At 38.8% G+C, this 23,292-nt stretch overlaps 2 protein-coding genes across 2 annotated transcripts; both read right to left on the reverse strand.

Moving 5' to 3' along the window:
• Positions 1–8,507: 8,507 nt before the first annotated feature.
• Positions 8,508–9,485, reverse strand: LOC138885344 (uncharacterized). Its single transcript, XM_070166285.1, has one exon. The coding sequence runs from the start codon at positions 9,483–9,485 to the stop codon at positions 8,508–8,510; it is 978 nt and encodes a 325-aa protein (XP_070022386.1).
• Positions 9,486–10,235: 750 nt separating this feature from the next.
• On the reverse strand, positions 10,236–13,583 carry LOC138885345 (uncharacterized). The gene is made up of 4 exons (XM_070166286.1): positions 13,152–13,583; positions 12,523–13,046; positions 11,905–12,166; positions 10,236–11,654 (listed from the first exon to the last, which is right to left on the reverse strand). Exons 1-4 carry the CDS (start codon positions 13,581–13,583, stop codon positions 10,236–10,238), a joined length of 2,637 nt encoding a protein of 878 aa, XP_070022387.1.
• Positions 13,584–23,292: the final 9,709 nt, after the last annotated feature.

A 23,292-nucleotide genomic window follows, 5' to 3' on the forward strand; every position in this document is an offset into this window, starting at 1 on the left:
AAATCACATCAAACAATGCTAAAAATACAAATTGCACATCGATTCAAGCCTAATGAACTTTAGAACTTCTAACTTCTACATTCGACGCCGAAACCTATCAAATCAAGTCCGATTGACTTCAAATTTTGCACGCAAGTCATAAATGATATTACGGATCTGTTCCAACTTTCAGAATCAAAACCCAACTACGATTTTAAAAAGTCCACCCTCGGTCAAACTTTCCAAGATTCATCCAACTTTTCAACTTGTGCCAATTAATGCCGAAATGACCTACGGACCTCCAAATCAACATCCGGACACGCTTCTAAGATCAAAATCACCCTACGGAGCTATTAAAACCATCGAAACTCTATTCCAGTGTCATCTTCATACAAATCAAACTGCGGTCAATTCCTACGACTTAAATCTCCATTTTTTAGGGACTATGTGTCCCATTTCTCTCCGAAACCAAAAAACCAAACCTGCCGGCGAGCCACAAAATCATATAATGAGATAGAGGAAACAACAAATAGGAGTTCGAGGCTAATATTCTCAAAACGACCACCCGGATCGTTACATTGTGACAGAGTGGAAGGGATTGATGATCTTCATGCTATAAATATTCGTTCATTTTAGTGTATATTTTTTAGCAAAATATTTTTCTTTGTTCCCATATTGAAAAATGTAATGATTAATTTTAAAGGAGCTACTGCAATGCATACATATGATGATCTTGCAAGAAATGTACCTGCTCAGATTGTGCGTTTTTTCTTTTTCTTTCTTAGATATCCTAGCCGGGCTAAGTTTTTCCAATAGAAGAAGCTTTCTCAAATGTCTATAATTTAGTTTTAAAAATCCACGCATTCTAAAAAATCGTAATTTAGCTTATTTCCAAGTTTAACATAATTAAACAATTACTTGCTCAGCATCATAGTAGATACAATCTATTTATCTACTAGTAGGGATAGCCCGAGCTTCGTCCGGGCCCAACTTAAACAACCTATATTGTTTCATTATACTTTGTGTTACTTCTGATTCTCACCGTAACATTTCGATTTTCTCTTGTGAGAGGTCTCACTAATTTTTCAAATTCTTTGTCATTTTTTTTTGTAAGTACTAAAGAGAAATATAAAAAATACTACTATTGTAAATAAATGTACAGTGGCAATATCTGCAAGGACCCAAAAACAAAGTGCATAAAGTACTTTATCCTTTGACTTTTAAATTTCAGTTTTCAATATCACATAAGTTCGTCAAAAAGTAGATTGGGTTGAGCGTGTTGTGAACTAAATCATCAGAAAAGAAAGACCCTGTGTCCAGAAAGTGCGAGCCTAGTTGATCTGCACAGAGTTAAAAGGAGTATCCATGAAAATGTTTATAATCATTTTTATTTCAAAATGAGTTGATAACAATATTGTTGAAGTAGAATCAAGTGAAACTTTATTAAAATATTAGTAGATGAATAACATAACTTATGTAAATACAAGTATTGATAATGAGCGAAGGAGCATTCCAATTTACATTTGATAACTTAAGTGAACTTGGTAAAACTATATCTTAAGAAGGCTACCCAAGATTAAGTACATGCCACCTCTATTAATATTTCCAGATGTAAGCCATTTCTTCTAAGAAAAAGCATGTATTGATAATGAGCGAAGGAGCATTCCAATTTATATTTGATAACTTAAGTGAACTTGGTAAAACTATATCTCAAGAAGGCCACCCAAGATTAAGTACATGCCACCTCTATTAATATTTCCAGATGTAAGCCATTTCTTCTCAGAAAAAGATGTAAGCCATTTCTTCTCAGAAAAAGCATGTAATTGTATCTCACAAAGAACTCGTCGTATAGAGAACAAATACTAACCGAAAAACTCTATCAATATGAGAAGACTATATTCAATCAACATATTCAAATACTTTTTTTTTTCCTAAATCAAGTTAGGATCAGAGGACTCTTAGTTTACTGGAAAATTATACTTTTAAATCCTTTGTTTCACCTTTCACCATTCCTTCTTATTTGTACAAGACCTTTTAGTTGGCGAGTTTGTATCTTTGTGTCAAAGGAATAAGCTTTACTAACTGAACTTTTTCAATGCAGTCAAATTCGTCCATAACTTGCACTAATCAAGTGACTTATCAAAACTCTTCTTATGTGTCAAAACAACAGCAATGGCTCGTTTGAGTGTGAACTCCTTGACGGTTTTATATGAGTGTGAACTTCAGCTAACAAATGGAGCAACTATAAAGTATCCTACATAACTGATATGTCTTCTTATGCAAAAAATTTACTTGCCAAATGAAAATATCAAGGCCATTTAACAATTGTCAATCTAATATTTTTGTACAATACAAATGGAAAGAATGCGGGTAAGAAATAGCATCTTCTGTATCTTATGCCATAGTTTAATGTCTATCAAGCCGCAACAGTATCTGAAAATAAAAACACCAACTAACTTTGGTTACGGCTACTAAGAACCACTAAGCTTGGAAAGTAGGAAAGGAGCCCAAATTCGATGTTTCAAAAGTTTACTCTGCAATAATAACTGCCACAATACTTTTTGCAGTCTTGCAAATAACCTATTTATACAAAATAGTTTACACAAGCTAGTTACCCAAGATACTATGAGAAGGAAATTCAAAACACTGTTAAGAAATGGAGGGTATGTTGTCCAGATAAGGCCACATGTGCTCAAGAAATTTATTGAGTCAGTCCAGCTTCAGAAACATATAAAGATAATTGTTTGCAACAAATACATGCAGAAAAATCTAACTACAATCACAAACAAGTATAAAGAAAAAAAAGATTTTATTGATAAACATTGTGGGTTACAACTCTGTTTATCCCTTGATTCTTCACTCTAATTTATTATCCATAATTCGAGGGTCTTAGTGGCGTACATCTCAAACTTAGAATGATACATGTCCTTGATGTATTTGATGATCAAGAAGCATGTAGAAGCACTCCATTTGGATATTGAATGTTGCTAGAAATTTGAGCAACACATATTTGACATGTCTTTTATCTCTTAATGAATATTTCAAAAGTTTTACGGAATTTCAAAGATCTTATATTTGATCTTTTTGTGCATATTTCGAGTCTTTATGGAACTGCTGAGATCGTCTTTGAAGAACATATGTAGCCTTATTTATAGGCATGAATTAGGATTTGAGTTGAGTAGCCACTAGGTAACCCTAATAGACTCCTAATATTTGAAGAGTTGTACTGAATTTAGGATTTATCTTGATCTGTTAAAATTTCAGTGTCTACAAATGCCCCCTACTTCAATTCTTGTCGAGATATAGGCTTGCTGAACCTTGAAGACGAGACTTAAAGTACCCGACCATCACAACAGATAATCTTGAAACTTGTAGTTTTCGATTTGCAGGAGGAAGAGATGGATGGCAAAACTGGTCCCACTGGGCGTGCCAGAATTTGTAGACAATAAATTTGCGCCGAGAAAATAAAATCAAGATCCAAAATATCACAACAATCGTAGTATTTTAATTCGAATATTTAAGTGTTACAATCTCTATGAATGAGTCTGATTCTTCTTTTCAGTAGTAAATAAATTCAAAGGCCTTTGAGCTTGATCTTGAATCTATATTTGTTGCCACGAACGATGATCTTGAATTCAACTAGCACAAACTTTTATTTGAACTCGTACTCCTTGAATCTTGACTTGTTCTTCGTTCTTGAGCTTGAACTTGATTTCTTGAACTTGAACTTGATTGCTTGAAGCTTGAAACTTGTAAAGAAATTTGCGGCGTTTGATCCACGAGCTCTCTCTTGCTTCTTGTTATAACTTCTGGTGTCTTTTCTGGATTATGAAGACCCCTATTTATAGTTGTGGAAAGGAGGAGTTGTGATAAAGACAAACTCTTTCCGACCAATCAAATTGAAGTGTGACATGACCGCATTTGTTTGGCCAGAACATGTCACTTGCACACGTTCTCCACGTTGCAAACAAATTGGCATGCCCAGTGGGACCAGTTCTGCCATTCATCTCTTCCTCCTGTAAATCGAAAACTACAAGTTTCAAGATTATCTGTTTTGAGGGTTGGGTACTTCAAGTTTCGACTTCAAGTTTCAGCAAGCCTACACCTCGACAAACCTCGACAAGTTTCATCAAGATCTCAACTTTGAGCTAAATCTTCAAGTTATGAAGCTCTTCAAATTCGAGCGAAACTTCAAACTGTAAGCTAAACCTTCAAGTTGCCATGCTCTTTGACGCACGAGCCTAAACTATATGTTCCTACACTCCTGGCCCGCAAGAGTATAAACTGTGTACGGCCCAAAAAAATGGAGTCCGCTAGGTTGAAAATCTCGAAAGAGGTGGCCTAGGCAAAAGTTAGGACATAAAAAAAATCACCCAGTCTGAACTACAGTATGACTTGATCCTCTTCACTGAGGTACGTAGGCAGCTTAGAGTTTCATTTTAAGTTCAGTCGCATAAGTTCAAAAGATACATATTGCCCCAATTGTCGTTCAAATTTAGTATGAATGAATGTAAGATCAAGCTAAAATGCCATCCTCTTGTTAAACTTTGATCTCATTTGATCTAAAGAGGGCAACCCTCCATGGTAAATTAATATCTTCAATAGGCCGATTTTAGGAGGATGTCAAGTATTTACATTGAAGTTCAGGGATTCTCTATATCTTCTGGTTTGCCAAACCTTCAAGTTTGTTGGTCTCCAAGTCCGCCCTCTACCTTAAAAAAAGGGAAGAGAAGAGAGGCGTCAAAAGGAAATACAAGTATAAGGAAAAGATTGCTTGGCACAACGTTTCAAATTCAGTGAGACTTGAACTCAAGATATTTTTGAGAATATAGCTCTTAAATTTTAATTGATGGCAAGTAAGACATCTTTCGATCTCGAGGCTTCCATACCAAGATATGAATTTTTTTGGTGAAACTGCGAAAATCTAGAATTGATAGCATGGTGCAATATAAAGTTGATTTCAAAATATTATTTGGGACGATTCTAAAGTTGTTTGATTGAGAATTTTGGATATGTTCTAGATCTTAAGTCTAGTTTTCTTGAAATTAAACGGTTTGTAATTTCGATATTTCTACACCGAGATATGAATTTTTTGGTGAGACTGCGCAAATCTGAAATTGATAGCGTGGTGCAATATAAAGTTGATTTCAAAATATTATCTGGGACGATTCTAAAGTTGTTTGATTGAGAATTTTGGATATATTCTAGATCTTGAAGTCTAGTTTTCTTGAAATCAAATGGTTTGCAATTTTGATATTTCTACGCCGGGATATGAATTATTTAGTAAGACTGCACAAATCTGGGATTGATAGCGTGGTGCAATATAAGGTTTATTTCAAAATATTATCTGGGGCGATTCGGAAGATTTTTGCTTGAGAATTTTGGATATATTCTAGATTTTGAACTCTAGTTTTCAAGAAATTAAACGGTTTACAATTTCGATATTTCTACTCCAAGATATGATTTCTTTGGTGAGACTGCGCAAATCTGAAATTTTCAACGTGGTGGAATCTAAAGTTGGTTTCAAAATATTATCTGGGGCGCTTTTGAAGGTGTTTGATTCTAATTTTTGGATATATTTTAGATATTGAAGTCTAATTTTCGAGAAATCAAATGGTTCATTATTTGGTCTCTCCCACGACAAAATATGAATCTTTTGTTTCAAGCGCTTAAAGCTGAAAATTATGCGACTAAGATTTTGTCGGATAATGTAAGCAAAAGAGAAGCTGAAACATTTAAGCCCTCGAAGTGTCCAAGTTGAAATCTTCAAGTTCGTCGGTCTTCAAGTTGAAGTCTTCACGTTCTCCACCCTTCAAGTTGAGATATCTAAGTCCTCCGGGTCTCCAAGTTGAAGTCTTCAAGTTGAGGTCCTCAAACTCGTCGGTCTTCAAGTGGAAGCATTTGAGCCCTCAAATTTTTTAGATTGAAACATCAAAGTCCGCTGAATCTTCAAGTTTATCTGTCTTCAAGTTGAAGTCCGCAAAGTTCGCCGAATCTTCAAAGTTTTCCAAGTGTTCAAGTCGACGTCATCAAGTCTGTGAAATCTTCGAGTTGAAGCTTTATAACTTTCCAATCTTAAGGTGGACATATAAGTCCCTTTGCAGCATAAGTCGGCCTCTTCGTGGGTTTGTCCTTAAAAGGAACTATAACTTTCCAATCTTAAGGTGGACATATGGGTCCCTTTGCACCTTAAGTTGGCCTCTCTGATAGTCGGGTCATTTTGAGAGTAATCTCTCCGATAGTCGGGTCGTTTTGAGAGTAATCTCTCCGATAGTCGGGTTGTTTTGAGAGTAATCTCTCTGATAGTCGGGTCGCTTTGAGAGTAATCTCTCTAATAGGCGGGTCGTTTTGAGAGTAATCTCTCCGATAGTCAGGTCATTTTGAGAGTAATCTCTCCGCCAGTCGGGTCATTTTGAGAGTAATCTCTCCGATAGTCGGGCAAGGATGAGTACCCATCCCTCACATCCTATGATGGTCTTCTTCACGCATGGATCATCTCATTAAACAAGTAGCTTCTTGTTTGACCTACAAAAAAATGACAAAAGAAGAAAAGCACAAGAAAAGAAGAAGAAATTACCTTCGCGTCAATGCTTCCGAGTCCACAAAACTAGACTCAAATGGCTTCAAAATACTGCGATTGATGACGATTGAATGGAACATATGCAACTATTTATAGAAGCGGTGAAACGATACTGGAAGTTTAACGGCGATGTGGGATTTGAAGTTTGTTAGAGTCCAACAAGGATTTGATACCCTAATTTAACTAGAAGAAAAGGTTACAGCGGTGGAATTTGCTTACATATATGCAAATTGAAAAGAGGACAATGTTAGTTGTATTTCTAGTGAACTATGGAAAAGATATCCTAAGATATGATGATGACATCAACGTGGTTTTGCTTAATTCCATTATTCAAGTCAAATGCATTGAAAATGGACATTGCTAGAAGCTGCATGGGATGTTTTTCATAACCATATGTACGTACGAAGTTCTTTTACTACAAGCCTAGTCTTTTAAATTCACACAACAAGTCTTGAAGTAGGGGGCATTTGTAGGCATATAAATTTTATTAAAATTAAATTCATAAAATAATTTGGACTATATTTTAAATTCAAGATATATTGGTCCAAATATATATTATTTTCTAATATAATTAAATTAATTATATAAGTCCAATATAAATGGATTAAATAAATAAGTCTTAATCCATTGGGCTAGCCCATTTAATTGGGCTAAAGTGATGAGCCCACTTCATTAAGCCCAAGATGTCATCTTCCTAGAGGCCCAGATTGGTACCACGTGTCAAATGACGTGGCACACCAAGTCAAGCGGAAGAGCCAATAGGACCATGCCACGTGTCAAAATGACAAGGCATGCCAAGTCACATTAAAAGGATAATGAAATGGCGCCACATGTGCAAGTGACATGTTCTGGCCAATCAAATGCGACCATGTCACACTTCAATTTGATTGGTCAGAAAGAGTTTGTTCTTATCACAACTTCTCCCTTCCACAACTATAAATAGGGATCTTCATAACCCAGAATAGACACCAGAAGTTATAACAAGAAGCAAGAGAGATCTCGTGGATCAAACGCCGCAAATTTCTCTACAAGTTTCAAGCTTCAAGCAATCAAGTTCAAGTTCAAAAAATCAAGTTCAAGCTCAAGAACGAAGAACAAGTCAAGATTAAAGGAGTACGAGTTCAAATAAAAGTTAGTGCTAGTTGAATTCAAGATCATTGTTCGTGGAAACAAACATAGATTCAAGATCAAGCTCAAAGGCCCTTGAATTTATTTACTATTGAAAAGAAGAATCAGAGGATTCATAGAGATTGTAACACTCAAATATTCGAAATAAAATACTACGATTGTTGCGATATTTTCGGTCTTGATCTTATTTTCTCGACGTAATTTATTGTCTACAAATTTTGGCACACCCAGTGGGACCAGTTCTGCCATTAATCAAATCACTTGCATTTGATTGGCCAGAACTTAGGCGTGCCAGAAGTTATAACAAGAAGTTATATCTTGATGGAGATAATCAGGAGAGTTTTACAAGTTGAAAACTTTTTTCGAATTTGAAGAGCTTTACATCTTGAAGTTTGGCTTGAATTTAAAAAGCTTTGCAACTAGAACTCTTTGCTCAACTTTGAAAAGCTTTCGACTTGGGTCTTTGCTTGAATTTGAAGAAACTTAAAGACTTTGCTCGAATTTGAAGAGCTTTACAACTTGAAGACTTTTCTCAAATTTGAAGATCTTTACACCTTAAAGATTTAGTTCAAAATTGGGGAGCTTCGTGATATGTAATATATACTCATGTGCCAAGAAACATTATAACTTGCAGTTTAGGCTCGTGCGTTGAGGAGCATTATAACTTGCAGTTTAGGCTCGTACGTTGAGGAGCATTACGACTTGCAGTTTAGGCTCATGCATCAAGGAGCATTATAACTTGCAGTTTAGGCTCATGCGTTAAGGAGCATTACGACTTGCAGTTTAGGCTCTTGCATCAAGAAGTATTACGACTTGCATTTTAGGCTCTTGTGTCAAGGAGCATTGCAACATTCATGGAATTTTCAGTTTCATATTCGGATGAATACTTGCCCCCATTCTCAGCATCGTTTGCTTCTATTTCATCATTAGGCTCAAAGCCAGGAAATCCTTGATCTCCGTTTGTAGTTATACTCAATTCCATATCATGTGCACGAGTTGCTAGTTCTTCAAATGTTTTGGGCTTTATGCCTTGTAAGATATAACGAAGAATCCAATACATGTCTTGAATGCACATTTCGATGCCAGAGGTTTCGCTAAGGCGATCTTTGTAGTTGAGGCTTAAGCTCCGCCAGCGGTTGATGAAGTCAATAACTGGCTCATACTTTCCTTGATGAGTGTTTGTAAGTTTGATCATGCTTACGATGTGTCTTACGCTATATAAACGATTGAGAAACTCTTGCTCCAACTGCTCCCAACTATCGATAGAATCAGGTTCGAGATCTGTGTACCAATCAAATGCATTACCTTTGAGAGAACAAACAAACTGTTTGACAAGATGATCACCATAAGTTCCAGCGTTGTTGCATGTCTCGGCAAAATGTGCCACATATTGCTTAGGATTTCCTTTTCCATCAAATTGTTGAAGCTTTGGAGGTTGATATCCAGTAGGCATCTTCAAGTTATCAATCCGTTGCGTGTATGACTTTGCATATGCGGGGGAAGATTTAATCGGAGGATCAATTTTATCTTTAATTGTCCCTATGATGAAGTCCTTCAATTGTTCAACATGAATTAGACTTTCTAAAGAAACTTGGATCTCTTTGACCACCACCGTTTGCCTCGTAGAGGATTCTCCCTTTTCTTTATCTTTGGAAAGCTCCACAGGTGCTTGAATTGATTTTGCTAATGCTAAGCTCTCGATCTGACTTGCTAACTTTTCGAGGCGAGTATCTCGATCCTCCGTATACTTGGTCAACTTCTCAAGTGCTTTGGTCAAATTTGTAAGTTGTTCTTCCATGGTTGAATTGTTAGATCTTGTTCTTGAACTTGGAAAAGAAGAGATAAGAGGTAGAGATCGTCCCACTGGGCATGCCGGAAGTTATAACAAGAAGCAAGAGAGAAGTTAAAAACTCAAATCTTTTACCATCGTTGAAGAGATAGAGGTAGAGATCGTCCCACTGGGTGTCCTAAATCTTTTACCATCGGTTGCCAATAATATCCCATCTTTTTTATATGGAAGTGGAGGTTTGGTCCAGACTGGTGTGACCCACATACCCCAGAATGTGCCTCTTGCAAAGCTTGGAGTGCTTCTTCTTCCCCTATGCATCGCAAGAGTACTCCATCGAATGACCTTCTGTATAGAGTATCTTTGTAGTAAAGGAAGTGAGGTGCACGACGACGAATTTCAGTCCTTCTCCTCAGATTTTCTTGAAGTATCCCATAGCATAAATAGTCGATAAGGTTGTCGCCATTCTTCTTTCTAAATTTCAGAAACAGCGACAAGATGCTTGAGTTTATTTTCTTCACCTTCAGCCTCATTTGGCGGTAATACTACCTATTTTTGGTAGACAGTAACTTGCGCGTGATTTGGCAGAGTTAAAGATGAAGCTAGGGTAGCTAAAGCATCATCCTTCTTATTTTATTTCCTTGGCACATGCTGAATAGTCACATCACTGATCCACCCAATTAATTTTTTAGCGTAATCATGATATGGGCGTAGCTTAGGCTTCTTGACCTCGTAACTACCTAGAAGCTGATTAACCACTAACTAAGAGTCACCAAAGATTTGCAATTGTAACAGCTTCATTTCGACAGCCATTTCAAGCCCAAGTATTAGTGCTTGATACTTAGTAACGTTGTTAGAGCAGAGTTGCATCAACGTAAAAGAGTTAGGCAGAACTTCACCTTGAGAAGTGATAAATACCACCCCAGCACCAGCTCCTCTACGATGTGCAGCACCATCAAAGTACATCTTCCATAGAGGCTGAACTTCAATGACCATTGCGTCCTCATCAGGTAGTTCGTCAGTTAGCTCCCAGTCATCAGGTATCGGATGATCTGCCAAGAAGTCTTCCAATGCTTTCCCTTTTACAGCCTTTTGAGGGATGTACAAAATCTTGAATTGTTGAAATTGGAGGTACCACCTCGCTAGTCGATCATTAAGAACAAGTTTTGACATTACAAACTTGATGGGATTTGCCTTAGAAACGAGACGGACAACGTGAGCTTGAATTGGTGAATAATTCAACTCGTTTGGTGTCATCATCTTGCTCAAGTAGTAAAGGGAGTTTTCTTTCCCTTCACTATTTTCTTGGGCTAACAACGCTCCAACAGACCTTTCTTGTGCTGAAATGTATAGTATCAACGGCTTTCCAAGTTTATGGGCTGCCAAAATTGGAGGCTTCATCAAGTAGGATTTAATGCTCTCAAAGGCATTGGTACATGTTTGGTCCCATTTGAAATGGAAACCTTTCTTCATAAGGCGACTGAATGGTTGGCACCTCCCAGCTAGGTCTGAGATGAATCTCCTAAGGTACGCTAACTTTCCTTGCAGACTTTTCAATTCGTGAATATCCCAAGGCTCAGGCATCTTCAAGATTGCATCTACTTTGGCTTGATCAATTTCAATCCCTCGATGTCGAACAATGAAACCAAGGAACTTTCTGGAAGTAACTCCAAAGACACATTTCAATGGATTCATCCTAAGTTGGTACCTCCGAAGCAACTCAAACACCATTCTCAAGTCTTTTAAGTGGTCACCCTTCTCTCTTGATTTTACCACCAAGTCGTCAACATAGCATTTGACATTTTTGTGGAGAAGGTGAATATTTTGCATAGCTCTTTGGTAAGTAGCACCAGCGTTCTTCAAACCAAAAGGCATTACATTGTAGTAATAAATACCCTTCGGGGTACAGAATACAGTAAGCTCTTCATCTTTTGGCGCCATGCGAATTTGGTTATAGCCTGACGAACCGTCCATAAATGACATTGCCTCGTACCTAGTAATAACATCGATCATCAATTCTGGAATGGGAAGCGGGAACTCATCTTTCGGACACGCATTGTTAAGATCCCTAAAGTCAACGCACACTCGAATCTGTCCATTTTTCTTCCTTACAGAGACAATACTTGAAACCCATGTTGGGTATTTAACTTCACGAATAAAGCCAGCTTCGATGAGTGTTAACTTCGGTTTCAATCAAGGGAACCAAGTTCGGCCTAAAGTGTCGTTGGGCTTGTTTAACAGAGCGAGCACCATTTTTGACTGCAAGGTGATGGAATGCTACTTTCGGGTCCAAGCCAGGCATCTCTTTAAAACTCCAAGCAAAGACATCCCTGAACTCCTTGAGTAACTCAATATAAGTGCTCTCTTCATCAACTTCTAATAAAGCACTTAGGTAGGTGGGTCTTGGTTCTTCATCGGTGCCAAGGTTAACTTCTTTTAAGGCATCAACTGTCGCCTTCACTCCTTCTTCAAGTTTAGGTGGATCATCTTTCGCATCTTCATCTTCTTGAGGGTCCCCATAGTTGAAGGATGTGTGATAACATGGTGAAACATCCTCCAATTCTGCATTATCCTCCATTGAAGATGGAACACCATTCTCGCCTTGTACAGTAACATGATACGAAGAACCCACACTTTCTTCATCTTCATCACGTTCCTTAGTACCACAGTATATGGCTTTACCTTCAGTACTTCTTTACATGAAACCACAAGTTTTGTTTATCGCCTCATTCTAGAAGGAACCAAACTTTGGAAATCCTTAGGGATCTTCTGGATTTTGGGCGAAGCGGGTTTTCTTATGCTTTGAAAATTTCTCTGGAACTTGTTCCCCTTCTTTAATGGACTCAATCTTTCAAACATGGAGGTCCTCACAGGTGAATTTCCAATTCGATCAAAGACATAAGGCTTGTTAGAAGCGGCCGATTCATCTTCTACAGTGATATAATTGATGCTCGCCCTTCTTATAGAGATGCGCACTGGTGACGGTTGCTTGTATCCCAAACCTTCACATGGTTGCCTCGTTGTAGCTTATGATGGGAGCTTTCCTAACTTTGACGGCTCATTGGGATTGTATCCACCTTTTGCAAATAGCTTGTAAGCATTAGAGTCAAAACCTTCATATGTTCGCTTTGTAGGGAGTGCCAAATTCTGCAAATGATTTTGGGCTACAAACCCTGCAAGCGGCTTCAAGGACAACTTTACTAACTCAATTCGCTTTACCGGAAGAGTTAAATCCTTTAGCGTATGAGTTTGGAGATTAGATGATTCGCCCTCGTCTTTCTTCCTTTCAAGGACATATTGGAGCGCGAGACTTACTTTCTTTCCATAATACGCAATATCTCCTTTATGAGATTTATTCACGTTGGTGTGTACCTCCTCAGTAATAGCTTTGGCTTTACCAATAGTCACTTCAGCTCTTTTAGTTGTGGGCTCGTCATTCTTTCTTTTCATGCCATCATCAACTTTTATCTCCTTCACAATGTGGTTCTTCAAGTAGAACTTTGCATCGGCAAAGTGTGACTCTGCCTCAGTAAATGGCTCATCATCAGCAACTATCTTCTTCTCGACTTCACCCTCGTAGTATTTTAAATATTGATGGTAGGTAGATGGAACCACTTTATTCTCATGTATTCAAGGCCTTAAAAGCAAGACATTGTATGAAGTCTTCGCGTCGATTACATGCAGCCATGCACTTGATTGCATATCTTCAATAGTGATTTCCAGCCTGATCGCGCCTATGGATCTTTTCCCCCTTTGGTTGAATCCTTGGATCATCACACGACTTTCTGAGAGTTCGCTCATGGGAATACCAAGTTCTTTTACAATGCGAATTGGCAAAATGTTCACTGAGGATCCCCCATCAACCAAAATTCGATTTATTCTTTCATCGCGCATATAGCCAACCAGGTATAATAGGCGATTGTGAAGAGTGTCACCTAGTAGAAGATCATCGTTTATGGACGTAACCTTTTCATCGCACGCATTAGCTTCTTGAGGAATAGACTCGATGAGCTTTTCTGAAGATGGAGCTAATGGTAGGTTGTCACTCTTTTCTTCCCCTTTATCAACATTGCAACAAAAAGCTTCAATACCATCACGGGAAATCTTCATGCGGAACCAACATGGCAAGAAATCCTCCAAGGTCACTGGATGTCATAGCTTTTGAGGGTGGTGCACCTCCCCTTTTGCTTTCTTTACGTGCTTAACTGGATTCCATCTCCTCGGTCTTTTCACCATTATTATCCTTGTTGGTTGTTCCATTGATCCTTTTTGTGGGCTCATTTTGTGGCGCCTACGACGAGTCACCAATGTCCAATCTTCATCATCCTCATGTTGATTGACTTCAGCTTTGTCACTCTCTAGTAATTCTTCATCTTTACTTTCTTTAATACCGCATAATTCATCCGGACTAAATGAGCCAAAGGTGATAGGGACTTGGTTTGAGCTTGCTTTCTCATCTTCAAGCACGATCTTCTTTTCACGGGCTAAGTTCATAACTTTGTCCTTGAAGACAAAGCACTTCTCCAGAGGGTGGCTCACAAGTTGATGGTATTTGCAGTAATTTGGATCATTTGTTTTCCTAGCTTCATTTGGTCGCTTCATCTCTGGAAGCTCAATGAGATTTAACTCAAGGAATTCTTCCAAAATAACTGGCACATCAGAATCCAGAAATGGGTACTCTTTCTTTTGTATTTCTTTTAAAGTCAACTTTCCACTTGGCTTATCTTGAAAAGAAGTGGGTTTCATACTCTGCTTCTTGCTCACCTTCGTTGTGAACTTCACAGGTGATGTGTTGATATTTTAGCTTCTTCGCTTTCAGACTTGGGTACGAACTTGCCCCAATTCCTGACTTCTTGCTTGTCATTCCCTTTGCGAGGTTCATAGATGGGAAGTCTTTCATTTCCAGTGGAGACCATGCTCAATTCCATGTCATGGGCACGGGTTGCAAGTTCTTCAAATGTGCCAGGCTTGATACCTTGCAAGATGTAGCGCAATCCCCAATGCATGTCTTGGATGCACATCTCTATACCTGAAGCTTCACTAAGCCTGTCTTTGCAGTTGAGGTTTGCATTCCTCTAACAATTGATAAATTCGATAACTGGTTCCCCCTTTCGTTGACGAGTATTTGTAAGTTCTATCATACTCACAGTAAGTCTCGTACTATAAAAGCGATTGAGGAACTCTTGCTCTAGTTGATCCCACCTATCGATATATCCAGCCTCGAGGTTTGTGTACTAGTCAAAAGCATTTCCTTTTAGTGAATGGACTAACTGCTTGATGAGGTAATCTTCATAAGTCCCAGAATTGTTGCACATCTTTACGAAGTGCGCCACATGTTGCTTTGGGTTACCTTTACCATCAAACTGTTGAAACTTTGGAGATTGATAGCCAACAGACATCTTCAACATATTGACCCTTGTAGTGTACGGTTTTGCTTATGTAAGGGAGGATTTGGTAGCAACTTCTTTTATCTTAACGGTTCCTTCAATGAACTCCTTCAGTTGATCGATTGGAACCATCCCTTCAGATGAGATAGGGATATCCTTAGTGGATGCTACTTGTCTTGGTGGAGAGTCACTCTCTAGAACTTCTGGGAGCTTGCCGGGTGCATGGGTGGATTCTTCTTCCATCAAGATTCCCACCCTGCATGTTAGCTTGTCAATTCTAGCCTCTTGATTTTGCATGCATTTGGTCAAGCCATCGATTGCTTCCGTCAAGTTTGCTAACTGCTCCTCCACAGATGAAGTGTTTGTCACCATGACTTGCATGATTGTCATGGATGACAGAAAGTAACATGGATTTTCACATAGATTGATCCTTGATTGGCTCACACTATGTGCTGTAAGTAGGGAGGATCCATCACTTGAAGCATCATCATCTTCCTTTATAATAGAGTGCTTGGATCCGGAGAGGTCAAGCAGAGCAAGAGTTTTCTTGATCTTTTCAGCAACATCACTTCCTCCTTTAGGTGCATTTGTGAAAGTTCTTGCTCCTTTTGAGGATGAAGATCCAAAAACAGGTGTTGATGCAGACGATACTTGGGGTGCTTGTTGTCCTAAAGAGCTCGCTTTGCTCCTCGTAACTGGTCCAAAGCTTCCAAAGGTAACATCGATGATGCTTTCCACATCAGCATAGAACCCGGAGTTAGCAGCCTTGGTGGAAGTTGAATCGGAGTTGATTTTCTTTGAAGCCATTTCAATGTTCTTGGATTTTGGTAATTGAAAAGTTGAGATGAGAGGTAAAGATTATCCCACTGGGCTTGCCAATTTATTTGCAACAAATACGCAAAAAAATAAAACTGCAATCACAAACAAGTATAAAGAAAAAAAAAGGATTTTATTGATAAACATTGTGGGTTACAACTCTGTTTATCCCTTGATTCTTCACTCAAATTTATTATCCATAATTCGAGGGCCTTAGTTACGTACATCTCAAACTTAGAATGATACATCTCCTTGATGTATTTGATGATCAAGAAGCATGTTTCCGTTTGGATCTTGAATGTTGCTAGAAATTTGAGCAAAAAATATTTGACATGTCTTTGATCTCTTAATGAATATTCCAAAAGTTTTACGGAATTTCAGAGATCTTATATCTGATCTCTTTGTGCATATTCCAAGTGTTTATGGAACTGCTGAGATCGTCTTTGAAGAACATATGTAGCCTTATTTATAGGCATGAATTAGGATTTGGGTGGAGTAATCATCAGGTAACCCTAATAGACTCTAAATATTTGAAGAGTCGTATTGAATTTAGGATTTATCTTGATATGTTAAAATTTCAGTGTCTACAATAATAATTATGTATACATAACTAAGTAACTCTATAGATGCAGGTTAAACATATAACTGAATACATAACAAAACCCAAACCAATAACAAGAAGAATAAGTTTTAGTCAAGATAAAAATGAACCATCAAATAGAGTGCTTAGTTCATGATCAACTGGTTCTGGAATATATTAAAAAAATAATAAATTTAGCTAAATAAGAACTACAAGATTTGTTCATATTAGGTTTGTATAACCATAAGTATGTATGGATGCAATTAAATAAACCACAATATGACATTGAAGTGGGTAAGCAGACATGTCCAATTGGTCCACTCTAGTCTCAGTTGCTATCGTTCGTCAAGTAAGAAAAATTTAAATTTATGTCATTGTCTCCATTATAGGATGTGGAAAGGCATTCAAGAAGGAAAACTACAGAGGGCAAGCTATCAAGATAAAAAGTTTTATACTACAGGGATTAATGCATCCTTAGACATATGACAACCAACTTTAACCCTAACTTTATTCATATTCCAAGGCGAAACCTTGTCAAGTTCTCAGTTTCGAGAAGTAACAAATCCAAAGAGTATCGACATATGCAAATTAATATTGTATGTAAATTTATAATTAGTATCTCTAAAGCTAACACAATGAACATTAATTTTTTAAACTAAGAACACATTCTGAATGATCTAGGACATGCCTTTGACACTTTTAAATATTGTTTCTTCATTACAATTTTGTATTAGCATCTCTAAAGCGTTGAAAGAAGTACAGAATCATACTTAATCGCAATTTGAATGCCAAAATAATGAAAGTATAATTTCTTAAAATATTATTCTTGCCTAACATTCTCTCGGCGTTTATTTTTTTTTGATTGTGTTGTAATATATTACCATTTTATAAGTCTGAGCCAATATCAAAGTAATGGACACAACATAGCTGGGGAAAAACTTTTTAAACCCATGCAATTACATTGACGGAATGCAATTACATTGACGAAGCAAAAGTATAGTTGGCGGATGACGACGTTACCAGTGTTGCAAGGAGATGACCAAATCACTCTGTTATTTAAAGAAATTCAGTAACAAATGTAACATTCGATTAATCTTTTTTGAGAATCTCAGTAGAAGTCAAAATTTAAATTTTGGCGAAAAATGTGCGTAAATCAAAGAGAAGAAAGTAGCAAAACCCAAAGAAAAACAGAGAGGAAACAAAGCAAATCAAAAGGATTTACTTTGGTATAAGAAGCTAGAGCAGCGAAGAACTATGCGTCAAAAATTGAGGAGAGAGAAAATTATTCTTCAAACTCGGTAGCGGTGATTGCCACCGTCTAGATAGAAAATGACCTATTGAGTCTACTTCTGATCCGAATAGTTTAACAATAAATAAGGACATAATAGACAATTTAAAGAGAATAGCACATCAAATGACCAGACTGCCCTCGTCATAAGCAGGCAACATGCCTGAGAGCTCTCTGCTATTCCCTCTTATTATAAGTAGTAAAGTAATTCGCAAAATCCTAGCAGATTGCTACAAGGCGATCAACTATTTGGAGAACTACAAATATGTCGTGGTTATGATTCATACCAAATATTTGTTGGAATATTATTATTTATATGGATAATGGTTAGTTAAAGTTAATAAGATGTTACCTATATGTTAACAATATATTATGTTGGATCTTTTTGTAATTTTTTTTATTTACGAACCTTAAAATTTGAGTAATTTAATTCAAAGTTTTTAATATTTGTATTATTAAAAAGTAAAAATATGTGAGTAGGTATTCGTTCTTTCCTTTTTAACGAAGATCTTACTTCAATTCTTTCTAAGCAAAAATAAAATCATACGGTCCAACTAATAATTTTGGGATAGCGCCTCTAGTTATAGCTTGAGTTTAGATTGTCTGTTTTAAATTCCTCTATCTCGGATATAGTATGATGATCGCTGCTGCCAGAATCATTCTTACATCAATGGATCAAATGTTGGCTTTAAGCTTGGTGTAGCTTAAAGAGGGTGACTGAAAAATGGAGGGAAAATGAAATATTTGAGTTTCCCTCCTTGGCAAAGGGACATTGTCCCATATTGGAGGAAGAAAAAACTTTTGATGGATATATATACAATTGTTTTAAGAGCTAGAATGTCACGACCCAAGTTCGCCCTCCGTGAACTATCGTGATGGCACCTAGTCTCTACGACTGGGTAAGCCTAACAAATTGCGGAAAAAGGAAACGAAATACGAAACTAGCAAAAAAACTGCGGATAAAACAGAATAAAAGAGTTACAGATGCCGCTCGGCATATACAAATACTCACTCTCAAAATCAAATCAACTCCCAAAACCCGGAATCTCATAAAATTACAAGCTGTAGATACTACATAGTATTCTAACTCCAGAATGTCTAATCAAAAGAAAATACAGGATTCTAAAGCTGAAGGGAAGAATAGAGAGGGACTTCTAGGTCTGCAGACGCGGTAGATATACCTTAAAGTCTTTGATGTCGCCCGCCTCACTGATAGAACAGCTGAGCAGAAGAACCTGGATCTGCACACGAAATACATGTGCAGAAAAGGGCATGAGTACACCACAACGGTACTCAGTAAATGCCAAGCCTAATCTCGGTCGGGTAATGACGAGGTAGGTCAGGGACCTACTGGTATGAAGTGTGACAGTATAATTAAAAACACTAACAGTCGATAAAGAGCAAAATCCCAAACAGAATATACTCAGTACACAGAGATAGCAACATGGGATCTCCCAAGATATCGTCCCGTAGTCCCAAACGTAAATGTACAGGAGATCTCCCAAGATATCGTCCCGTAGCCCGAATCATAAATATGCAGGAAAAACTCTCGGAATGCCAATCCGTAGTCCCAAAGTAAATATCCAGCACAGGAGAATCTCTCAGGTGTCGTCCCGTAGTCCCAAACGTAAAAGTGCAGGGGGATCTCCTGGAATACCGATCCGTAGTCCCAAAATAAACATGCAGGGGGATCTCCCGGGAAATCTTCCCGTAGTCCCAACGTAAACACAAAACAGTCTCAAGAGAAAAAAATTACAGTTCTATTCGAGAATTAAACAGGAAATTCTACTCTAAACATGCTGCACAGAGTACAAGTAAGCAGTTGAAGCAGGTAAGACAATTAAATCACATACGCATTCTTTTCCTAAACTAAATAAGAGGCTTCAAGTATGATTATTGCTCAATTACAAGAAAACATGGATATTTAATTAATAAAAACGGGATTTTTCAACAATTAGAACGTGTACGCACTCGTCACTTCACATACACGACACTCATATAACAACAGTACCAAAATCCTAAGGGGAGTTCCCTCACACAAGGTTAGGAAAGCCACTTACCTCGAACCAGCTCAAATTTAATTCGAAATCATGCTCTTGCCACGAGTATCCAACTCCGAGTGGTCCAAATCTAATGAAATAAATTTCATAATGTAAATATAGTTACAAGCAACGAATTTAGCTAAAGGAATCGAAGTTAAGGTAAGAAAATAGAAAAATGCCCAAAAATCTTCCCCGGGCCCATGTCTCAGAATCGGGTAAAAATTACAAATTATGAACACCCATTTTCTCACGAGTCTAACCATACCAAAATCACTCAAATCCGATACCAAAAACCTCGATCAAAATCCCAAAATTAGGCCTAAAAACTTTTCTCAACTTTTCTCCAATTTTTCATCTAAATCCCGAAATTAAATGATAAAACTAACAATAGATTAATGTATTAGAACCAAATTAGAGTTAGGATTCATTACCCAATCTTCCTCCTTCAAAATCTCTCCAGAAATCGCCCTCTACTGAGCTCTAATTCGATTTTTCCAAGTTATGAACTCAAACCCTCGATTTTTTCTTTTTCTGCCCAGCGAAATCCGCTTCTGCGAGGGGTTGACTGTACCTGCGGTCTCGCTCCTACGGCTCCTACTCCGCACCTGCAGATTTTCAATAAACGGCAAGAAACCGCACCTACGCTCCTTTCTCCGCAGGTGTGGTCCGCTTCTGCGGCCCCATAACCACATCTGCTGTCACTGGCCAACAATGCCCAAATCACACCTACGACCAACTTTCTCGCATCTCGGTCCGCACCTGCGGGCTCGTCACCGCAGGTGCGAAAATACCAGAAGCAGCACCTCAGGAAATAGCCTAAGTCCAAATTCCAATCCCTTAAGCATCTGAAACTCACCCAAGGCCCCCGGGACCTCAACTAAACATGCCAACCAATCCTAAACATCATACGAACTTAGTCCAACCCTCCAATCACATCAAACAATGCTAAAATCATGAATCACCCTCCAATCCAAACCTAAAGAACTTGAAACTTCAAGAATTCTACAACCGATACCGAAACCAGGCAAACCAAGTCCGATTGACCCTAATTTTGCACACAAGTCACATTCAACACCACAGAGCTATTCCAACTTTTAGAATCAGATTTTGACCCCAATATCAAAATCTCACTATCGATCCGGAAACATCAAAAATTCAACTTTCGGCATTTCAAGCCTAAATAAGCTACAGACCTCTAGCACACAGTTCGATCACACTCTTAAGCCCAAAATCACCCAACGAAGCTAACAGAATCGACAGAATTCCATTCTGAGTCCATCTTCACACTGCTCCGATTACGGTCCAAATTCTAAAGCTTAAGCTCTCATTTAGGGACTAAGTGTTCCAAAACACTCCGAAACTCAAAACGAATCCTCCCGGCAACTCACAATAGCAGAAACAAACATGGGAAAAGTAGTTAATAGAGGATCGAGGTGTTAAATCTTAAAACGACCGGCCGGGTCATTACATCCTTTCCCTCTTAAAACATTCGTTTGTCCTCGAATGAGCATAGAGACATACCTGAAGTAGTGAAAAGATGAGGGTAACGGCTGCACATGTCCTTCTCGGTCTCTCAGGTCGCCTCCTCGACCGGCTGACCCCGCCACTGAACCTTCACTGATCAATATTCTTTGACCTCAGCTTCCGAACCTGCATGTCCAATATCTCCACTGGCTCCTCAACATAAGAAAGATCCTTGTCCAACTGGACAGAACTGAAATCCAACACGTGCGATGGATCACCGTGATACTTCCGGAGCATCGAAAGGCAAACTGGGAGGTAAGGCAAGCTCATAGGCAACCTCCCCAATACGTCTCAACACCTCAAAAGGACCAATAAACCTCTGACTCAATTTCCACTTCTTCCCGAATCTCATAGCGCCCTTTATAGGTGAAACCCGAAGCAAGACCCACTCTTCAACCATATAGGAAACATCACGAACCTTTCGGTCCACGTAACTCTTCTGTCTAGACTGGGCTGTACGGAGTCTATCTTGAATCACCTTAACCTTCTCTAAGTTTGTGCTCTAGCCTCAACCGGCTCAAACCAACCCACCGGGGATCTACACCGCCTACCATACAAAGCCTCATACGGTGCCATTTGAATACTGGATTGATAACTGTTGTTGTAGACAAACTCCGCTAGTGGCAAGAACTGATCCTAGGAACCTCCAAACTCCATCACACACGCACAGAGCATATCCTCAAGAATCTAAATAGTGCGCTCGGACTGTCCGTCCGTCTGGGGTGAAATGTTGTGCTCAACTCCACCCGAGTACCTAACTCATGCTGTATGGCCCTCCAAAACCGTGATGTGAATTGAGTACCTCTATCTGAAATGATAAAAACTAGAATACCATGAAGACGAACAATCTCCCGGATATAAATCTCCGCCAATCGCTCTGAAGAATAGGTAGTACACACAGGGATGAAATGCGCGGACTTGGTAAGCCAATCCACAATCACCTAAATGGCATCGAACTTCCTAAAAGTTCGTGGGAGTCCAACTACGAAGTCCATGGTGATCCGCTCCCACTTCCACTCCGGAATCTCTATCTGCTGAAGCAAACCACCCGGCCTCTGGTGAGTACTTTACCTGCTGACAATTGAGGCACCGAGCTACAAACCCAACTATATCTTTCTTCATATGCCGCCGCCAATAATGCTGTCTCAAATCCTGGTACATCTTCGCGACACCTAGATGGATGGAATACCGCGAACTATGGGCCTCCTTTAGAATCAACTCTCGTAGCCCATCAACATTGGGTACACATATCCGACCCTAAATCCTCAATACCCCATCATCACCAATGGTCACATCTCTGGCATCACCATGCAGAACCTTATCCTTGAGGACGAGCAAATGAGGGTCATCATACTGACGCTCTCTGATAAAATCAAACAAGGAAGACCGAGAAATCATGCAAGCTAAAACCCGACTAGGCTACGAAAGATCCAATCTCACAAACTGGCTGGCTAAGGCCTAAACATCCAACGACATGGGCCTCTACACTGCTTGTAAATAAGACAAACTCCCCAAACTCTCCATGCGGCAACTCAAAGCATCGGCCACCACATTTTTCTTGCCCGGGGTGATATCATAGTCCTTCAGCAGCTCTAACCACCTCCTATGGCGCAAATTAAGATCCTTGTGCTTGAACAAATGCTGCAAAACTCCGGTGATCAGTATAAATCTCACAAGGAACACCATATAAATAATGACGCCAGATCTTCAAGGCGTGAACACTAGCAGCTAACTCGAGATCATGGATAAGATAATTCTTCTCAGGTACCTTCAACTGTCTGGACGCGTAGGCAATCACCCTACCGTCTTGCATCAATACCGCTCCAAGGTCAATCCTCGAGACATCACAATAGATAGTATAAGACCCCAAACCTGTAGGAAATATAATTACTAGGGCTGTAGTCAAAGCTATCTTGAGCTTCTAGAAGCTCTCCTTACCCTCTTCCATCCATTGTAACGGAGCACCCTTCTAGGTCAGCCTGGTCATAGGTTCTTCATATGAAAATCCCTCAACAAATTGACGGTAATAACCAGCCAAGCCAAGAAAACTGCAGATCTCTATAGTTGAAGATGGTCTGGGCCAACTCTACACTGCTTTCACTTTCTTCGAATCCACCTTTATCCCCTCACTCGATTCCACGTGACCCAAGAATGGCACGGAATCCAACCAAAACTCACATTT

This window comes from Nicotiana sylvestris, chromosome 2, assembly GCF_000393655.2.
Source record: "Nicotiana sylvestris chromosome 2, ASM39365v2, whole genome shotgun sequence".
Lineage (NCBI taxonomy): Eukaryota > Viridiplantae > Streptophyta > Magnoliopsida > Solanales > Solanaceae > Nicotiana > Nicotiana sylvestris.